Source organism: Acomys minous (assembly GCF_964271855.1).
Source record: "Acomys minous genome assembly, chromosome: 17".
Taxonomy (NCBI): domain Eukaryota; kingdom Metazoa; phylum Chordata; class Mammalia; order Rodentia; family Muridae; genus Acomys; species Acomys minous.
This window is the reverse complement of record NC_140500.1, coordinates 46,916,099-46,937,088: the sequence shown is the minus strand read 5'-3', so window position 1 is coordinate 46,937,088 and position 20,990 is coordinate 46,916,099. Positions and strand designations below refer to the sequence as shown.

At 44.1% G+C, this 20,990-nt stretch overlaps 1 protein-coding gene across 1 annotated transcript in view; it reads left to right on the top strand.

Annotated features, from left to right (window-relative positions):
- The window catches only part of ARL6IP5 (ARF like GTPase 6 interacting protein 5), a 22,355-nt gene extending 4,305 nt beyond the window's left edge, over window positions 1–18,050 (top strand). Inside the window, exons 2-3 of the mRNA XM_084765756.1 lie at window positions 14,655–14,872; window positions 17,150–18,050. Of these exons, the coding sequence (XP_084621882.1) occupies window positions 14,655–14,872; window positions 17,150–17,322 (391 nt within the window). The 3' untranslated portion in view covers window positions 17,323–18,050. The remainder of the gene's footprint in view (window positions 1–14,654; window positions 14,873–17,149) is intronic.
- The last annotated feature ends 2,940 nt before the right edge of the window (window positions 18,051–20,990 follow it).

Here is a 20,990-nt window from a genome sequence, read left to right as displayed (position 1 = left end):
GCTTAGAACTCAGTATCCTCCAGCTTCACTCTCCCAAGTGCTACGATTACAGTTGTGCATCGTTCAGCCTTGTAGCCCTTCTTACAGACCGTTTTTATTTCCGTTGTCTCTGAGTAGTATACGCTAATAGTTATGAGTCAGATGAAGTGAGTTGGAATTCCAACTGCCAGTCACCAGCTGCATGACCACACTGCCTCAACGGTATCATCTATACAATGATACAATGTTACTTCTTTCTTTCTTTCTTTTTTGTTTTTTGTTTTTTGTTTTTTTTTTTGTTTTGTTGAGACAGGGTTTCTCTGTGTAGTCTTAGCTGTCCTGGACTCCCTTTGTAGACCAAGTTGGCCTCGAACTCACGGCGATCCACCTGCCTCTGCTGGGATTAAAGGTGTGCGCCACCACGCCCTGCCTTGCTTATTTCTTATCGTTGTTAGTGTTACCAACTTCACAGCTCAGAAACACAGCATCTTTAGGCCAGTTGACTTCCACCACCAAACTCCAGCCTGGATCTGTTTTCCCACTTCTGCAAGACTGAGCTTTGGTTTCACCTCATGAGAAAAACACTGTCCCAATCAATGCCTCTCATTGCCAGTGTTAACTAGACCCCACATCCGCACTTGTGTAGCTTTTCTGTTACCCAAAAGTCTTTTGTGTGTACATATACACAAGAAAAGAAATATGCCTAGGATGAGAGGCCAGAAACTATCTTCCTATCTATGACAGGAGCCAGCAATGCATTAAGACATTGTGTTTACATCACACACATCAAGAGAAGTTGTCTCATCGGTGTTCTCTTGCTGTGAAGAGACACCATGACCATGGCAACTTTTAAAAAAGAAAGCAGTTAACTGTGGTCTTCCTTACAGCTTCAGAGTTTTAGTCCGTGATCCTCATGGTGGGGAAAATGGTGGCATACAGGGTGCTGCAGCCATAGCTGAGAGCTACAGCCTGATCCACACACAGGACAACAGGGGGGTGGCAGGTTGAGGGGCGGAGACAGGCAGACAGAGACTGGCCTGGCATGGGCTTTTGACCCCTCAGAGCCCCTCCCCTCCCCCCCCCCCCCCCAGTGACACTTCCTCTGACACTTCTCAATTCTCCTAATCCTTTCAAAGATTTCCATTCCCTGGTAACTGAGCATTCAAATATATGAGCCTATGGGGGCCCCTCTTCAAACCACCACAGACATCGTTGCTGGTTTTCTTTTTTCCTCAAAGTAAAAAAACACAGGCAACAGTCACTTACACTTGAAACCTTAGTACTAAGCCTGTGGCCCAGGCTAGCTGAGGGGTGAGGCTTTCTATGTTCTTGATGGAAAAGCCTATTAGATCTTAACTGGAAAATATCTATTCCTACACTGAGCCAAGGAGTATGGCAGCTCGGACCTGGGCGTTTGTTGGAAATGAAGCCTCTTTAGCTCCTTTCAGAACTCTTGGCTCCATATTTTAACAAGGGTCTCAGAGGATTCATCCTCACATTAAAATGCCATCTATTCTGACTCAGAAGAAACACTGACAGAACTTAAATGAAGACACCATATGCCAGAGCCACTTTTAGAGGGTTCTGATAGGTTTGGTTTTTGGGTTTTGTTTTGCTAGATTTAGGAATCGGCTGATTCTCCCTTCTCTGACTCCAAGTGCCGGTGACATGTATACCCCAAGTCTGAATGAAAGCTAGTAATCCTGCTGAGCACCCACACTTTTGGAAACATGAAGACTTGAGGTCACACAGCTAATAGAAACCTAAACTGCTAATAGTAACACACACACACACACACACACACACACACACACACACACACATACATTCCCCCCTCCCCCTTTAACACAGAACAGTGTGTCACTGCTGGGTGAATGAGCCCAGGTTTTCTTGGCAGGAGTCACTCTGTGTCCTGATGGTTTGCCCTGTGGAAGTGTTAATGATGGGGGTGGGGTGGGGGGTGAAATCAACAGCTTCTGCTTTATGCCTCTGGCTCGTCAAGATGGTAAGAAATTTCTAGAAGGCTAGTAATTATAGATTTGAAACAAAAAGGTATTAGGGTAATTCTTTTAGAAAGAAGTATGGTTTTGTACATGCCGAAGTACCTGGTATTAAGAATGCTCACACTAAAAATAATAATAATAATAATTAAAAAAAAAAAAAAGAATGCTCACACTGTTTGTGCTTTTAAATCCTACAAGGAGAAAGAATGGGTTGCCAGTTGGTGAGGGAAGACTGGGTGCCCTGCATGGAGATATATTTAAACATTTGTGGGAAGAAAAGGCTTGACATCTGTGTCCTCCCCTGATGGCCTTTAAATAGCCCTTGAGGTGCCTTTTTTTCTTTTTTAAGTTCTTGCTCCTTTGTAGCTACTGTCCTTTCCCCTGGCTTTGATCAGGTAAACCAGATCATCTTAGTTTGGGGGGTGTTTGTTTGTTTATTTGTTTTAATATAGTGAAAGGTAGACCATAAGACAAAAAATTGTTGGAATTTTTTTCAAAGACTCTCAATTGCCATTCATAGACAGTCAGTGAACCCTCTACAAGCCCATTCCTGTTTTACCCAGTGCCTGTACACTGGCCTTGTTTATGTTTGTAAGTTTATGCTGGCAAATTTATTTGCATATGAATCGTTTATGTTTTTTAATCTATTTTTATACTCCTAGTATAATTAATGATAATACTGATATGAAATCTAAACTACTAGCAATTATTTTCATGATAATTTGCAAATAGAATAAACTGTGTGGTCTGTTTACGCTTTAAGATTACTTGGGGTCAGCAGTTTTACAATAGGTTCCAAATTGTGTGAGTTCATTCACTCACTCAGCAGAGTGGGAAGCATTTGCCAGTGCTCAGGAGGCAGAGGCAGGTGGATCTCCATGAGTTCGAGGCCAGCCTGGTCTACAGAGCGAGTTCCAGGACAGCCAAGGCTACACAGAGCAACCCTGTTGGGACAAACAAAACAAAAAAGAAATGCACAACTACCTAGCTGCAAGTCTTTCCCAACTGGCTTACCTGGTCTTTCCCAAACAATTCCATTTAGAAAATTCCCTGGTGTTGGGAGTGGGGGAAACACTGTTGTGTGGCTAGGGGAAAGGCTTCCGTTTTTATAATACTCACTCACAGCTCACATCACTTCTTGGTTGAACAAATATAAAACTGGATGCCTCACCAGAGAGCTGAGGAAACAGTGAGAAATACCACATCCTTTCCTGCCTGGTTGTCCCAGATTTCATCCCCACCTGCACCACTGTGCTTCCTTGTATGTACTTTATCCAGGGAGGACACGGTGCTGGGGGATGTCTTCTTCCGATGCGCCCTGAGCTGCTTCTGACTGCAGACCTTTAAGAGATCTGTCAATGGGGGCTGGAGAGATGGCTCAGAGTTTAAGAGCACTGTCTGCTCTTCCAGGGGTCCTGAGTTCAATTCCCAGCAACCACATGGTGGCTCACAACCATCTATAATGAGATCTGGTGCCCTCTTCTGGCATGCAGGCACACATGTAGGAAGAACACTGTAAAAAGAATAAATAAATAAATTAAAAGAAGAAGAAGAAGAAGAAGAAGAAGAAGAAGAAGAAGAAGAAGAAGAAGAAGAAGAAGAAGAAGTTGTTGGAGTTGTGAGCCAGCTTAGCGCTACAGAATGCTGAACAATGTTGGGACTGTATCACTTTATGTTATGTTGTATTGTATTACTTCCTACTAGACAGGTGTATTTTATCTTTCATCAGTCATCTTTAGAAGGCTTACCCTTGATGTAGCCTCTATTCAAATAATGCTCTCGCAGCTCCTGAGGAGAGATAAAACCTGCAGTTTGGCTCCCACTCAACAGCCATTTACTGTAAACAGATAGGATTCAGGTGCTTGCCAGGAATAGCCTCATGCCTGGACCTTCCCTTCCATAAGCATGCAGCGGCAGGCAGAAAGGCCATTTAATGTAGGAAATGTCATTTTGGTTGCTACTTCTGCTAACCGGATTAATAGTCTGCCGATGTGTGAGGTAAACAAGACACTCTTATGGGAAGGGAACTTAATGTCACCCATTTCATTGGCATGTGTCCAATCCAACGTCTCTCCCTCACCATGTGACAATAATTCAACAATTCTCACCTTTCAACAATTCTAACTGTACACTACTAAAAGCATCCAAGAGGACCAGTTTGCCAATAACCAGTGTCTTCTATCACTGCCAAAAAGTCCCTGCTGTGAGAAGGGGTATGAGCCTAGGCAGTGATGAGTATATGAGCATCATCCTGCCATTGTCTCCAACATTGTAGATAATGAAAGCCGTCAGTCGTAACTACTTTAAAAGGATTTGCTACGGTCTAATTAGAGTTCTGTCATCACTTCACACTGCAGGGAGAATTCGTTATTATTTCTAACTCAGGTCCAGCTGATTGTCTGTTAAAAAGTAAACTTACCAGGGCTAGGTGCGGGGATGGGGAAGTGGTTGCTGTGCAAACCTGAGGATCTGAGTTTGGACTCCGAGCATCCACATAAAGAAGCATCCTGGGGATGCTGAGATGGGAGGACCCCTGGGGCTTGCCGGCTGGCCAGTCTGGCCAAACTGGTGATCAGTAAGATACCTTGTCTCAAAAACTAAGATAGAGAGCAAAGGAGGAAGACACTTGATGTCAACCTTTGACCCCCCCCCATGTACACATACATGTGTACACAAGTATGCATGCCCATAATAATAATATGTAATAATAAATACATTAGTAAGTAAGCAGCTTAGCAAATGCCAAACAAAACAGAAGAGGCTAGCAAAGTATTTATTTTTTCACTATGTATACAGACAGAATTGTGCCTGCATGTATGCTCATGCATCAGAAAAGGGCACCAGATCTCATTATAGATGGTTGTGAGCCTCCATGTGGTTGCTGGGATTTGAACTCAGGACCTCTGGAAGAACAGCCAGTGCTCTTAGCCTCTTAACCTCTGAGCCATCTCTCCAGTCCCAGCAAAGTCTTTCTTGCTAGGAGTACCTTGAGATGCCAATTGCACGAACTGCTAGGGGGAGAGTGCTTAGTTTGATGGTGCAAAGTCTACAGGGTGCAGTGAATTCAGTGGGCCTTGCCAATTCAACCACCTAAAGAATTACCAAGGTCATGTTACTTTGACCTTATATGACAAAAGAGAATGGCTCCTATCTAATCTAAACTTTCCTTTGCCCTGTCTAAACTTTCTGAAGCCTCCTTTACCCTGATGATTTTTAGGTCCATGAGAATGATGGTCACATATACTGAAGACCTAATTTGTGTCTAAAGCCCCTAGTTTAAGAGCTATAAATGTACTTTAGAGTCAGCTGTAGTTCTTGCAAGCTGGCAGGACTGCGCAGTGGCAATGGCACTTGCAGACACACCTAATAGCCTACATTTGGTAACTGGGTGGAAGGAAAGAACTGACTCCTGAACGCTGTCCTCTGACTGCCACATTAGCACCATGCTGAGTGGACACGCTAAATAAACAAAACTTTTTTTTTTTTTGAGACAGGGTTTCTCTGTGTAACCTTGACTGTCCTGAACTCATTTTTTTAGACCAGGCTGGCCTTGAACTCACAGCAATCCGCCTGCCTCTGCTTCCCAAGTGCTGGGATTACAGGAATAAAAGTAACTTTTTAAAATTAAGGAAAAAAAAAAGATAAAAATAGTTCTTTCCAGGACAGATGCCATATTGGACAACCAAAACAACCACTGACCATTTAGGGTGATCATGGGAAGCAGAAAGGGCCCTCAAAGGGTACATCAGCAACGCACTAATCTCCCTCCTTTGTCCCTGTTATACTAGACCCTGTGCTGGTCACACAGCCTGCAAAGGTGCCTTCCAGAAAGCCCACTGCCTTTCTTCCCCCTCCTGCCTCATCATGTAGGAGGGTGGATTCTCTGCCTTCCCCCAGTGGTGCTTTTCTTAGTTGTCTCTTTGAAAAGCTCTGTGAAGAAACAAAGGCTGGAGCTATTTCTCTGCCCTATTTAGTATACAATGGAAATAACAGTGGCTTGTCTATGTTAAGTCTCATGCTCCTTAATTGACAGCCACAGAATATGCTGAGCTTAGTGAAATGGTATGAAAATGCTTCTCTCTCTCTCTCTCTCTCTCTCTCTCTCTCTCTCTCTCTCTCTCTCTCTCTCTCCCCCCCCCCCCCCCCCCCCTTTCACTGACACAGTTATCAAATGTACCGTGCTAAGTGCTGGGGCCAAAAATGTGACATCTCTGTATCTCAGTTTCTTATAGAGCTTTCTGTCTAGGAGGGGCTAGGGATGTGCTCAGTACTCGGTACTCACCCACACGAATGTAAGAATGTAAAGCTGCCATGGTGGTAAGCACTGCGGGAGAGAGAGGCATATGGTGCTATGTGCTGTTTAGAGAGGCTGAGAAAAGGCTGCTGAACTGAGCCGTGGAGAAGCTTAGCGTGAACCAGGTGGAGAAAACAGCTCCTGCACAGGCCCGCAGCTGCCCAGGAAGCAGAGTGAGCGCAGCAACCTCCTGAAGCCTGGGCCTAAGTGCAGAATCAAGGCCTGGCATGAGGAAGCTGGCCCGGAGGGCTGCTGTATGCCAGGTAGCAAAGATGCCCCTTAGTAGCTGCAGCCTAAGCCAAACACCCACGCTGCAGCCAAGCTTCCTGACCCAGGTACCCACTTCAAGTGCAACTGTGTGTGGTAGTCTTGGCAGGCCTTGTAGAATGTGTAGAGTGCTGTTTTTATAAGGGCCGTGAGAGGCAAGAAAGTGGACGAGGCCTGTTCATAATTGCTGTGAGCCCCTGGCTGTGTAAAGACCACAGGAAAACCTCACCTTCTCAGAGAAGGGCCCTGTGAGTAAATAGACTCTCTGTTTCTCCTTCCAGAGCTGGGCCCTTCTGGAACCACACTTCAAAAACAGCCTCTGGGTTAGAGTCAGTGTGAGGCTGTTTCTGCTTAGGAAACACGTCTCTGCCTTGTGGGTTCTGCTTCTGCTTGGGTGACAGAATTTACCAAATATTCCTTGCACAGTTTTGATTTTGGTTTGTTTTTTTTTTGGGGGGGGGGTTGGTTTTCTGAGACAGGGTTTCTCTGTGTAGCCCTGGACTCCCATTGTAGACCAGGCTGGCCTCGAACTCACAGGGATCCACTTGCCCCTGCCTCCCGGGTGCTGGGATTAAAGGCGTGCGCCACCACCGCCCAGCGATCCTTGCACAGTTTTGAACCATCTGCTTTAGCTAATTGCACTGGCAGCTCTGCAGTTGGTGGCCTTGGACACTGTTTACTGACTGTATTCCTCAGCTCTCTACTTTGTGATTTGAAGGGTTCTTCAAGATCCTCCTAGCTCTAGACCGCTGAGATTGGGTGGGAATTTTTCCTCCCTCAACAGTTTCTATTGAACCTGTAGATCTGGCTAGCAGAATCCTGAGGACAAGTCTGGGCCACATCTCGCCACACCATCCTTCAGACTCCCCCCACACACACACACACACTTCCCACTCCACACACACATACACACTAGGCAAGTGCTCTACTACTGAGGCTACTGAGCTGCCCCTCAGCCTCCACCTCCTTCCCTCGGAGAGAGAGAACCTTGCAGAGGGATTCCCTTGGTGGAAGAACAGGCAGCTTGGAATGAAGGGGTTAAGCCCCTGCCTGCACCAAGGTGCTTAACCACAGAATGGCTATGTGGTGAGCCCCTCCCCCACCATGTTTCCTCTCTCATGACTATGCTTTTTCACTTTTTTGGACCTCAGTTTTTGTCTCCTACTGCCTAGTGGGACTGTATTCATTCACTCTTTAGGATAGCTTCAGAAATCCACAGTGGCGTTCTTAATGTTTTTACAACCAAGAACAACCCCACTACAGGAAAAGATCTTATTAATTAGGAGAATAAGGTAATTTATATAAATATGCTTCCCTCAAAATTGAAAGCATGCTTAACATTTTTAACTTGCATAATTAGGTTGTGTTCTACAAAGAACAGAATCTCAAATGCTCTGCCTGATCTCCTTCACTCTTCCACTGTCTTCTACTCAGTACTTTTTCTCTCTCTTCCTCCCTGTTTCTAATTACTCATGGACAACCAACAAATAAACCTGCGCCTAGCAGAGCCTCCTGAAAGATGAGTGTCTTGTTTATGGAAACCACTGTTCAAAGAGTTCACGAATTTGTTCTTGATTGGTGTGACTAACAGCCCCAAACTTTGGGATCTCTGACAATAACTGCTTCCCAGATTCTTGCCCTTATTGGAAAATGTTTGTCTTGTGTCTGGTGTGTGTGTGTGTGTGTTTCGTGTGTGCCTGTGTGTTATTTTGTTACAAGCATAAGTGGCTACCTATCAAAACTTCTTCAGAGTGCTCATGTTACTGATTTTCAGAATGGAATTGCACGTACTTTGAATATGGGAGAAAATTATTTCTCCTTCCTGTTCTTTTTTCCCCCTCAGCTCGAAGCTTGACTGCTTTCTAATTATAGTTTGTGGCTGGCCATGTTGCAAGCTAAAACCAGTTCTATAGAAGCCTTTGCTTCTTTCCCCTTGAGCCTGAGCTACAGGAACAGGTGAACAGCAAATGTGGAATTGCTTGAGTCAGCCTGGATTTTCCATTGTTCTTCATCCCAAGCTTTATTTAGACACTCAGATCTCTGCTTCGCTTGTCCAGAACAACAACAGACTTTTATTATATATGCCTTACAAATTATAATTTTAATGCATATTCTAGACTTTGGTACTTTGTTGCAGACTACCAGTTCCTGTTTGTAATTTAGTTTGCAAGACTTTTCAGCTTCAGCCTTCCATCCTCGTCTCCCCCCCACCCACTCCCCTCGACTATTCACCTTTGTTTTGAGACAGTCTCTCACTGAGACCCAGGGCTTGCCAAATAGGGTAGGCTAGCTGGTCATTGGGCCCCAGGGGTCCATCTGTGTCTACTTCCCCAGTGATGGGATGACAAGTGCACATCTCCACACTGGCTTTTTCTGAGGGTGCTGGGGACCAAGCTCATTTCCTCGTGTTTGTGTAGCAAGCACGCTACTCCTTGGCCCTCCTTTCTACTTCTTTCTGTTAATTTTGATCTTTGCTTTTCTTTATGGTCCAGAAACATTGAGGTGTTTCCCAGGTTAAAAGAGTGGCTTTTTGAGAGGATATGTTTGTTATTTTATTTTTTTATTTATTTTACTTTTTGTTTGTTTGTTTGTTTTTTTGAGGCAGGGTCTCTCTGTGTTAGCCTTGGCTGTCCTGGAGTCGCTTTGTAGACCAGGCTGGCCTCGAACTCACAGCGATCCGCCTGCCTCTGCCTCCCAAGTGCTGGGATTAAAGGTGTGCACCACCACCCCACCCGGCATGTTTGTTATTTTAAAATATCAGGTATTTTTTAATTATTCAAGTAGCATAAAGTAATCGAGAAATGCAAAAATAAATGCTAGGTTTGGTGGCCCATTCCTGTAATCCCTGCACTTGGAAGGCTGAGGCAGAAGGATTGTCATGAATTCAAGGCCAGATGTCTGCATAGGGCAACCCTTTCACAAAAATATACACACACAAGTTGGGTGTGGTGGCACATACTGTAATCCCAGCATTTGGAAGGCAGAGGTAGGCAGATCACTGTGAGTTTGAGGCCAGCCTGTGGTCTATAAAGTGAGTCCAGGACAGCCAAGGCTGCACAGAAAAACCTGTCTGAAGAAAAACCCAAATACACACACACACACACACACACACACACACACACAGAGAGAGAGAGAGAGAGAGAGAGAGAGAGAGAGAGAGAGAGAGAGAGGAAAGAAAGAATGCAGAAGACAGAGAAAGAACCCATGATGCCCCTACCAACCATGACTACTGCAGTCTTTTGGTCTAATTTTTCCCAGCCATTCTCTCTCATTTGGTACTAGGAATGGAAGTTTGTTCATCTGTGAAAGTTCCCAGGCCTCTGACACAAAGCTGTCTAAGATTTGTTCAAGAGGATGTACTGTCTGCGTTGCCTGATTCTGCCTTTCTCAGATTAAGTCTTGGAGCATGGCGTCTTGTGCTCTTAATCCTATCTCTTGGAAGGTAGAGGCAGGAGGCTCAGGAGCTTCCCCCGCTACAGTGAGCCCCAGCTAACCTGTGCTATATGAGGCCCTGTCTCCAACCACAAACAAAAATCAAAGCTGAGGTTGTGTCAGGAAACAAGGTATAAGAAGATGAAAATATAAAGTAAAATAATAATAAAGAACAGAGACAAGGCTGGGGTCACTCTGGGTGACTTGGACCCAGGAGGGAGGGTGGGCAAGCAGGCGGAACAGCCTGTGAGCTGGGTGTTGAGAGCTTGGAGGAGGTCAGATGGTCCAAGCTGGCACACAGAGTACAGACAGCAGGAAACCAAGGTAAAGAAGGAAAAGCCTCAAGGTGGTGTATGACCCCAAGTTCCAACAATGCAATTAGAGAGATACTGAGAGCAGTAAGGCTAGGCTGTGGCCTTGTGAAGCAGTTGATTTTATATTTTTCTTTTCTTCCTTCCTTCCTTCCTTTTCTTTCTTTCTTTTTTTTTTTCCAAGACTGAGTTTCTCTATGTAGCCTTGGCTGTCAAGGACTCATTTTGTAGAATGGGCTGGCCTCAAACTCATAGAAATCTGCCTGCCTCTGCCTCCCCAAGTGCTGGGATTAAAGGCGGGCACTGCCGCTGCCACCATCTGGCTGTGTTTTCATTGTCTTATGTAGTTATTTTATTTTTTATTAGAAAATAATATGCAATGTATAAGCCAGATCTGGTAGTGCAGACCTGTAACCTCAGCTACTAGGGAAACTACGGTAGGAAGATAGAGTTTAAAGGGTAGCCTGGGCAACTTGCGGACATACTGAGATCTCCCCAAACCTAACCAAACAAGAGAAAATAAATCTGCCAGGGTGAGGATATAGCTTAACAGTAGGTGCCTTTGCCTACCATGCACAAAGCACGTGCGCGTGCGCACACACACACACACACACACACACACACACACACACACACACACACACACGGGCACGGAAAGATCCAGGGTTCTAGCTCAGTTGGTAAAGTGCTTGCTTGACATTCATGAAGCTGGGGTCTCTATGCGTGAGGCTCTGTCGGGTGGGAATGGGTACTAGGCGCCCTGAGGACCAGGCCCCATTGGCCTGATGTGAGCGGACCGACTTCCCAGAGGCTCTGACATCACAGGTTTGTGAGCTGCTGTTGGTGGTTTGGACAATGGTGGTGGGTCCAGCTGCCTTTCCTCCTGTGAGTGGCCTCTGGTGCAGCCCAGCATCCTCTTGGGTTCAGTTGGGTGGCCTGGGCACCAAACTAGACAGTGGAATGTCACTATTAAATGATCTTGGTCACAGGAAAACAAAAACAGAAACAAACACTGAGAACCATATAAACCGGGTATAGTGGCCCATATCTGTGTTTCTGGACTTGGGCGGCAGAGGCAGGAGGATCAAGAGTTTAGGTCCCTTCTCATCTGCACATAAAGTTTGAGACTAGGGTAGGTCACATGAGACATGAGACCCTGTCTCAGTGACGGAGGGGTTGGGAGCGGGGAGAAGAAAGGGAGGAAAAAGGAACTGTAATAGACATTTCTGTTTTAGGGTTCATGTTCTGTACATGAGATGATAAGTCTGTCTAGTAGGAAAATGTGTTATCATTGCTTTCACCCACTCAGTATATTGTTAATATCTTGTTGTGCTCCTAAATTATCAGCCAGATCTAGTCGTGCATGCCTGTATATACCAGCTTTTTACTCATAGCTGTATATATCTCCCAGTCTAGTAAAACACTGGTCACGAAGGTTATTCCTAACAGCTTTTCATCTAAACATCACCAGTATGGCCATGTCTCAGTCTTGGCCATTTTATTTATTACACTTGTATTCTGAAGCTGGAAAGGTCTTGGTGTTTTCAAGGATTTTGAGTGAAAGAGGCAACTGTTACTGTCCTACCAGGGATGGCGCTGGTGGGAAGTGGATTCTCAGAAGACAAAGAAGGAAGAGACACAGCTCATTAGATTCACGGTGGTCCATCCACAGAGGGCAGCGCGATAGACAGAGCCCATCTGCACAGCCGTTCTAAGGGGATGGCTCTTACAGTGGAAAAGGAATTGCCACACAGGCAGTCAGGCAGTGGCTCAATGTCACAGTGTCCTGGAGTAATTGCCGTTGGAGCTTATCGTGGTGAGCAACAGCCTGGCCTTGAGCAGTAATGGTCTTGCCCTGAGTCAGAAGTGGCTCAGCATGAGTAAGTTGGCATCCATATTTTATAGCCAGGGCTTGTTATGTTTCACCTTTTCTGAGAAGATAGCAGTCCTGCCTGGAGGCAACAGAGGTCAAAGTTCTGTGGTGAGATGGGCCCAGAACAGCACTCTGTTCTAGAACAGCATTCATAAGTATTATAGTGTGTTTAAGCTATATTATACTACTCTTACCTTTATTTAATTCTTGGCTTGCTCACATTCCCCCAGCCCTGCCCCCTTATGTTTTAAAGATAGGATCTCACTATGCAGTTCGGGCTGGCTTGGAACTCACATTGTAGATCAGGCTGTCTTCGAACTCACAGAGGTCCACTTGCCTCCTCTTCCTGAATGCTGAGAGTAAAGGTGAACACTACCACATCCAGCACTTCTTTGCTTGTGTGTGCGTGCGTGCGTGTGTGTGTGTGTGTGTGTGTGTGTGTGTGTGTGTGTAGAGCTTTAGCTTTTTCAAAGCAGTTTCACATTAATTCCAGCCCCTTGACAAGAAGGATAAGAAACTTTCTCTTTATTGAAAATAGTTGGTGTTTCAGTGGGCAGAATCAGAGATAAAATGTAAAGGGATTTTTAGTTGGAAATGGTGGTGCACATCTGTGATTATAAAGAACTTGGAAGGCTGAGGTGGAAGGATCGTGGGTGTGAGGCCAGCCTGGGTGTCTTAGTTACGTTTCCATAGGTGTGATAAAACACCTTAATGGAGACAACTTATAAAAGTTCTATTTTTTACTTATTTATTTATTTTTGAGACAAGGTTTTTCTGTGTCACCTTGGCTGTTCCGGACATACTTTGTTGACCAGGCTGGTCTCGAACTCACAGCAATATGCTTGTCTCTCCCTTCCAAGTGATGGCATTAAAGGCATGTAGCACCATGCCTGGCTTTAAAAGAAAAAATTTTCATTGGGCTCACAGGTTAGAGTTCATGGTGGTGGAGCAAAGGCACAGCAGCAGGAGCAGCTGAGAGCTCATATTTGGTTTCACGAGCAAGAAGCAAAGAGTCTTTTGAGATCTTGTTTTGTTTTGTTTGTTTGCTTTGTTGTTGTTGTTTGTTTTGTTTTTTGAGACAGGGTTTCTCTGTGTAGCCTTGGCTATCCTGGACTCACTTTGTAGACCAGGCTGGCCTCAAACTCACAGCAATCCACCTGCCTCTGCCTCCTGAGTGCTGGGAGAGTCTTTTGAGATCTTAACGCCCACCCCCTAGAGGAGGGAGAGGTAGAAAACAGAGCTGGGTCTTTTTCATTTACAGAAAACTTGGAGTAAATTTCTTCTTCATAATGCTTTCTGCATTATCCCATTTGGGATTCTGAGTTGACAACCTTTGTCGAGGATGCTTGGGAGCCTCTGGAAATTTCAATCGAGGACTTTTTGCGTCAGAAATCATAAACACCAATGGTTCCGTAGGACAGGAAGAATAGATTATGTGAGACAGTGATTTGGATCATTTATTAGAAAAACAAAGACCAGCAAGTGGCATCTTGCTTCAGGCTTCCCTGTCAAGGAAGCAGTGGGGCATGGGGAAGACTGGGGCTCTGTAGAAGGCTTCTGTTCAGCCTCAGTGAGAAGGCATTCCAGCTGCTGCGTTCCAAAGAGGAAGGTAGGTCCAAGGTGATTGGATTCTCTTCTTCCAGGAGAAGCAAGTTACCTTGTGTATTGTTTCTTTGTTTTGTGGGGTTTTGGGGTTTTTTTTTTCCCAATAAGGGTTTAAATGAACAACTATACAGTCCAAACAGAACTGTGACTGTAGACAGGGTCCTGCTCAAAGAGACCATTGTAGGATCCCTGCCCTTCATTTACCCAGACTGGACAGATGAACTCATTCATCCGTCATTTCGACTAAGCCTGAAATACTTAGTGCTAAAAATAAAAATAAAAATAAAAAAGGAAAAGAACAAAACAACTGGTGTACAGTAGTACCCAGGAGGTATGAAAGTAAGCACATCACGTCTATATGAAGATATGGCCTTCAAATAGTGGGACTCTAGTAAGGTACACTGGCAAGTCTGGTGGGCATCAGACTGCTTGTGCTGGGATTAATGTCTTAGTTCTGCCATTCTCGTTGTTGTTGTTGTTGATGATCGTCTTTTCTTCCCACCTCCTCTTTGTCACCTTCTGTTTTGTTTTTGGTGTTGTTGTTGTTTTGATTTTGTTTGTTTGTTTGTTGGAGACAGAGTCTTGCTATGTGTCTGACACTAGCCTTGAACTCATGATCCGCCTGCTTCAGCCTCCTAGGATTGTGCTGGGATTGTGTGGGTCACCACACCCGGCTGTAAGCGTCACGTTTTCTAACCACTAAGGCTGTTTCTCTATTTAGACTCAGTCAGCCCTGTGGCCCTGTGGTCTACTTCGTAGGCCATGGGCTTTACCGTTCTGGTGTTGATGAGGAACTTGGTAAGTGGTCAGTGGTGGTCACTCCTCCTCTTCCCTTCTCTCCCCGTGCTGGACCTGCTACTGAGCCGATCTTTCTTTGTTTCACATCCCAGGTTTCTGAGCCCCTTCAACATGATCCTTGGAGGAATCATTGTGGTGCTGGTGTTCACGGGGTTCGTGTGGGCAGCGCACAATAAAGACATCCTCCGCCGGATGAAGAAGCAGTACCCCACGGCTTTCGTGATGGTGGTCATGCTAGCCAGCTACTTCCTCATATCCATGTTCGGGGGTGTCATGGTCTTTGTGTTTGGCATCACTTTTCCTTTGCTGTGTAAGTAAACCTGTTCTCTTTTTCTCTCTTCATTAAAATCAATGTAGGCACAGTTGGCCAATAACCACTGCCTATCAGCACCTTCTGAAACAGCACAGGAAAGCCTCGTAGTCCCACAGACCTATCTGGGCACTTGCAGTGTGTCAAATTGTTCTTTTTATACAGAGATACCAATCAATGAAACAAATGCTAATCCCAGTCACGTGGCAAGAACTGGTACAGCCTGCATGGTCTGCATGGCTGCTCACAGCCATCCATAACTCCAACTGCAGAGGATCTGATCCATTCTTCTGGTCTCTGCAGGCACCAGGCATGCATATGTATGCATACATACGTACATAAAATACTCATACATGTAAAAAAAATAGATACATCTGGAAAAAGACTGGACCAGAGTATAAATATTAAATATTTTTATTTTGGTGAGCTAGAATCTTTTTCTAAATAGCTTATTTTCTAGGACCTCAAACAGTATTAAATGAAACAAAGATCCAATTTATGTCTCAGCAGGCAGAAATCTGGCTGAAATGTTAGTGTAGTTGATGACAAGAAAATGTCCCTTTGCATTTGAAAATGTTTAGCTTATGCCTGTATTCTAGTAAATAAAATCATTTGCTTATTTGAGATCTTGTCAGAATGAGGCCAGATATCTACAAATGAATCCTACACTGTGTTACACACACTATTTTAGCCAGTAAATTCGAACCTTGGAGAAATTTCCCCAGATTTTCCTTGTTATTCTGGAAGTGAATGCTGGAATGACTCCATTTAAACACACTGCTTGTTAACTGTGGTCCCCTTTCTGCCTAAGAGCCTGTGATGGGCTAGAGTAGTGAAATACATCACAGAGTCAAGATCTCCATTTCTCTTACTAGATTTCTAGGAAACCAAAGCATCATCCGTCATCCTAAGTGAGCTACACTCACCTATCTCTAAGACAATGACATTAAGATAACTTATTCTAAAACTCAGATACATAAGGATCATTTGCCCAGACACTTTTCAAAAACATGTATTTCTAAGCCATATCCCTTGGAGAGCCTGATTCTGTGGGTCAACAGTGGTGCCCCAAGAGTCTGATGCTTAGAAAGTGGCTCTAAAGGTCAGAGTCAGCTAGGAACATATACTCTTTCTCTGAATTGTGCCTAGTGTAGTGTGGGAATCTGCCTATCATAGGTTCTTTTACTTAGGCTTTTATTATGTAGTACATGTGTTTATGCATATATGTATATGTGTTTCCCTATGCATGTAAGGGTGAGCATACAGGCCCAGAGTTGGCATCAGTGTCTTCCTCCATTGTGCTCCACTTTATTAATTGAGGCAGGGTCTCCTGATGAGCCAATTGGCTACTCTATCTAGCTTACTTGTCCTGAGCATCCCCTGTTTCTTTCTTCTAAGCACTGGGGTTGCAGGTTGGCTGCCACGCCTACCTAGCTTTTATGTACTTTGTGTGTTCATGGGGAAATGACTGATACAGACCACATAGAGTGTCTTAAAATACAGATTCTCTAGCCTATTCTGTTAAGGTCCTGGGACAAGAGGTCTGTGAAGAGGGACCATGCAATCTGTTTCATAATAAACAAGGTCAGGTCATGACACTTTAGAAAGCATGCCTCTTTGGAGACACCTTAAAATGGGGTTTACCTGGATTCTGGCATTAAAGAAACAAAGTACAGATAAACCCAGAACACACACAAAAAATGTCTTTCTGGGAAAGCCTGGGTAAGTGGCTTCATGTTCGGGTTGGAATCCTGTTAGTGGACCATTAATGTTGTTTAACGTTTGCAAGGCAGGAGGGCAGAATTTTAGTGGGGAAGAAAGAATGTGGCTGGTCTTCCGCACACAAAGCAATCTGTGTTTGGCTTGGTAAGCAGCTTTATATAAATCCTGAAGGTCTGTTCAGCAAGGTGAGCAGACCTGACAGCTAAAGAGACAGTTTGCTCTGTGTGTGAGGCGTGAGAAGGAGCACTATCCTCATGTGAAAAGGGGAATCATTCTTGGCCTGGGGAGATGGCTCAGTGCTTAAGAGTACAGAGGACCCCAGTTTGGTTCTCCACACCCATACTGGGTAGTTCACAGCTACCTATAACTCCAGTTCCCAGGGGACGGGATGCCTTTGGCTCCTGCAGACATCAGCACTCAGACTCATGTCTATAAACCCACGGACACAGACATACATACACATAATTTTTTAAAAAATAGAAATTTTTTACATAATTGAAACCAAAAATAAATAAAGGGAATTCTTGCTTTGATACTAATTGTCATTTCTTTCAGTGATGTTCATCCATGCATCCCTGAGACTTCGAAACCTCAAGAACAAGCTGGAAAATAAAATGGAGGGAATAGGTTTGAAGAAAACTCCAATGGGCATTATCCTGGATGCCTTGGAACAGCAGGAAGAGAGCATCAACAAATTTGCTGACTACATCAGCAAAGCTAGGGAGTAGACACAGCTTGCCCAGAGACAGGGCACAGCAGGAACCCAGTTGCACTTTCCCCATGTTCAGGCCCGTTTTCTGTCTGTGGTTTTGAAACAGAAGGTGCATGTCTTAGCACCCAGCTACCTAAGGCATCGTGCATGCACAGGCCCACCTGTTAAGATCTTCAATACGACCCAAGGAAGGCCTCAGAAACTGCAAACATCCAGACTCACTTTAATGTTACATCTGAAATTTCCAGTGTGTTTTCTCAAAGAAAATGTGGACTGGACAGCAACAGTACTATTCTATTGTAGGGGAAAAGTCACTGTAGAACCTGAAGGCAATACTGAGGAGATGAAAAGTCAGTTAAAGGAGAGGATGTTGTGTGTCAGCCAGTTTCTAATCCTGTCTGACATCCTCCCTGAAATTCCCTAAGACTATGATGTGTCCATTATGTTAGTTTAGTGGTATTATCTTTGTTGTTTTAAAACCAGAGATGGTCTCTCTCACTTTGGCACCCGTTTGATGTGCAGTGGAAGCTGGATCAGCCAGTTGTTATATATTTTGTTTACGAACATGAAGGTAGCTGTTTAGGACAATGCTTTGTTAATTTTTTGTAAAAATTTTTAAAAGGGTAGTAACATGCTTTCAGCAGCAGGTGCTTCTTGCAAATTAAATGTTATCCTCCTGGGGTGGGGGGTAGGGGGGGTTACAACTCTGTAAGTTGTTATTCTTGACTTGTTAAAAAAAATAAACCCAAGTTCTGTTTTTATGACACATTTTTGTTACTACAATAATAAAAAGGTGTCCAAGAAAATGTTTACATTGTTTAGGTTTTGTTCAGATTTAATTGTGTGTATGTGTGTGTGTGTGTGTGTGTCAGAGAAAGAGAGAGAGAGAGAGAGAGAGAGAGAGAGAGAGAGAGAGAGAGAGAGAGAGAGAGAGAAGGAGGGAGGAGGGAGGGGAGGAGAAATGCCACATGTATACAGTGCCCACAGAAGAGGGCAGTGGATCCTAGAGCTGAAGTTGCAGATGTTTGTGAGACGTCTGGGGTGGGTGCTGGGAACTAAACTGCGGCCCTCTGGAAGAACAGAAAGTGGTCTTACTCTCTGAGCCACCTCTCCAGCCCCAGTTGTTTGGTTTTGAAGTAGATGAGAACATTTAGAAAGACAGAAATTAATGTGTATTTTATTATTTCCTTAGGATTGGCATCATGTGACCATGTGTATCTCATGACAGTCACCTCTTTATTGCTCTTATATTTAGAAATTGATTATGAGAAATGGGTGTTTGCCAGCTTAGTGATTTCACGTGTGAAATAGAAAACATCTAGGTTTTCCTGACATTAAAAGATAACCAGTGTGTTTTTTCCAAAGAGCCCCTCCATGCATTCTAAATAATCCACGCCCACCGTGGCAGCTTTGATGTCTTGCGTTTTAGTCTCTCAGCCAATCTGGAGCTTTATCTTTAGCCCAGAGCTTCGGATAGGGTTTAGAATCTGTACCATCACCCAAACAGAATACAGTCTATCAACAGCATCTTAGTGATGCTATATTCAGTGCATGTCTATAGTAAATATCAAGAAACATGGCAAGAGCATGGAAAAGAAACTTTAAAAATGTAATGCTTGCTACCTTGTATTTTGAAAGCTGTTTAATAAAACCTTAATAGGTAATTATTTGAAGCTAGAGAAACAACTGAAGTCTGACAGAATCTTTTAAACCTGCACGGTGTTTTTTTGTTTGTTTGTTCTAGTTGTTTGGCTTGGTTGGTTGGTTGGTTGGTTGATTTTATGAGACAGGGTTTCTCTATGTAGCCTTGGCTGTCCTGGAATCCCTTTGTAGACAAGGCTGGCCTTGAACTCACAGAGATCCACCTGCCTCTGCTTCCGGAATGTTGGGAGTAACGGTGTGAGCCACCATGCAGGGCTCATAAACCCGCTTCCATATTCTGACACAAATGTCATGAATTTGTCGGAAGTGAGAGCTTGAGATTCTAAAAGATACTCATTGCAATTTCTAACAGGTCTGGAAAGAGGACATCTTAGTTTCTTTTTCTGATGCTTTTATAAAATACTCTTGACAAACGTAGAATTGGGTAGAAAAGAACAATTGCTAGGTACTGACTTATTGATTTATTTAGTGATTTCCTTAAAGCACTGCCTGTACCGCCTATTTGCCAAGCCTGGCTTCACTTGCAACCTGGAACAGAGTGACCTGGAGAAATAGCTGAATCTGTGGGTCTTGATTCTTTTTGGGGTCAAAAGATCCCTTCACAGGGGTTTCCTAAGACCATCAGAAGACAGAGATATTTACCTTATGATTCATAACAGTAGCAAAATTACAGTTATGAAGTATCAAGAAAAATAATTTTATGGTTGGGGGTCACCAAGGCATGAGGAATCATATTAAAGGGTCATAGCATTAGGAAGATTGAGAACCACTGCATTAAAGATTCCTTCCCAGCCCACTTTGCCTGCTCTACATCATCTATGATTGTGTAAAAGGGAAGAGAAGGAAGGTGTTGCTTTTTTTCCCTCAGGTAAAGAAAATAGAAAGTAACACCTCCCACCCACCCCCCCACACACAACCAAATAGGCCAGGTGGTGGCACACACCTTTAATCCCAGCATTTGAGAGGCAGAGGCAGGCGGATCTTTATGATTTCCAGGCCAGCCTGGTCTACAGAGTGAGTCCCAGGACAGCTAAGGCTGCACAGAGAAACCTTGTCTGGAAAAACCAAGGGGGAGGGGAGGGGAGAAAGAAAAAGAAAAAAAAGAAAAGAAAAGAAAAGAAAGGAAGAATAGAGAAAAACAAGAAAGAAAAACACTCATCAAAACTTGATTTCCTGGGGATGGAGAGATGGCTCAGAGGTTAAGAGCACTGACTGCTCTTCCAAAGGTCCTGAGTTCAATTCCCAGCAACCACATGATGGTTCACAGCCATTTGTAATGAGATCTAATGCCCTCCTGATGTGCAGGTGTATATGCAGGCAGAGCACTATAATAAATAAATCTTTAGAAAAAAAAACACCAAAAAATCCTTGATTTCCTAATTCCTGTATTCTCATCACTTTTTTTTAATGCTCATCTATTTTAGAGATTTTATTACAGTATCTCAGATTCTTTGCATCTCTTTTTTTCCCCCCTCTGTGCATCTCTTAACTAGAATGCACAACTAGAAACTGAGGGAACTTGGAGGGAGAGAAGGAAAGGGTGTGGCACTGCTGGGAATGTTTCTACAGAGGAGGTAGAAAGAATCTGCCATGCAGTTGGAGACTCAGATTGTGTGTGTGTGTGTGTGTGTGCGTGTGTGTGTGTGTGTGCGCGTGCGCATGTGTATGTCTATGTAAAACCCAAAACACTGTCAATAATTGTATAATTTATCACCCCCACCTTTTCACCTGTAAAACAGTATGTGGTCTGTAGCTGTTCCTAAGTCTGGAATCACTGCAGGGAACTTTCACTTATGAAGACTTTGCTTTTCTGACTTTTTCTGGTGACACTGCGTTTTCTCTATATCCTGTTACTTGCATGTTTGGCTCCTAACAGACACCGGGATCTCTAGGCCCTGAGTCAGTAGGCTGGTGCATCTCCGCTGATAGCTTAACAGGATTTAGGAGACTCACCTCTGGGCACGTCCTTGGGGAGCTTTCCAGAGAGGCCAAACTAAGCCTGAATGTGTCTGGTATCATTGC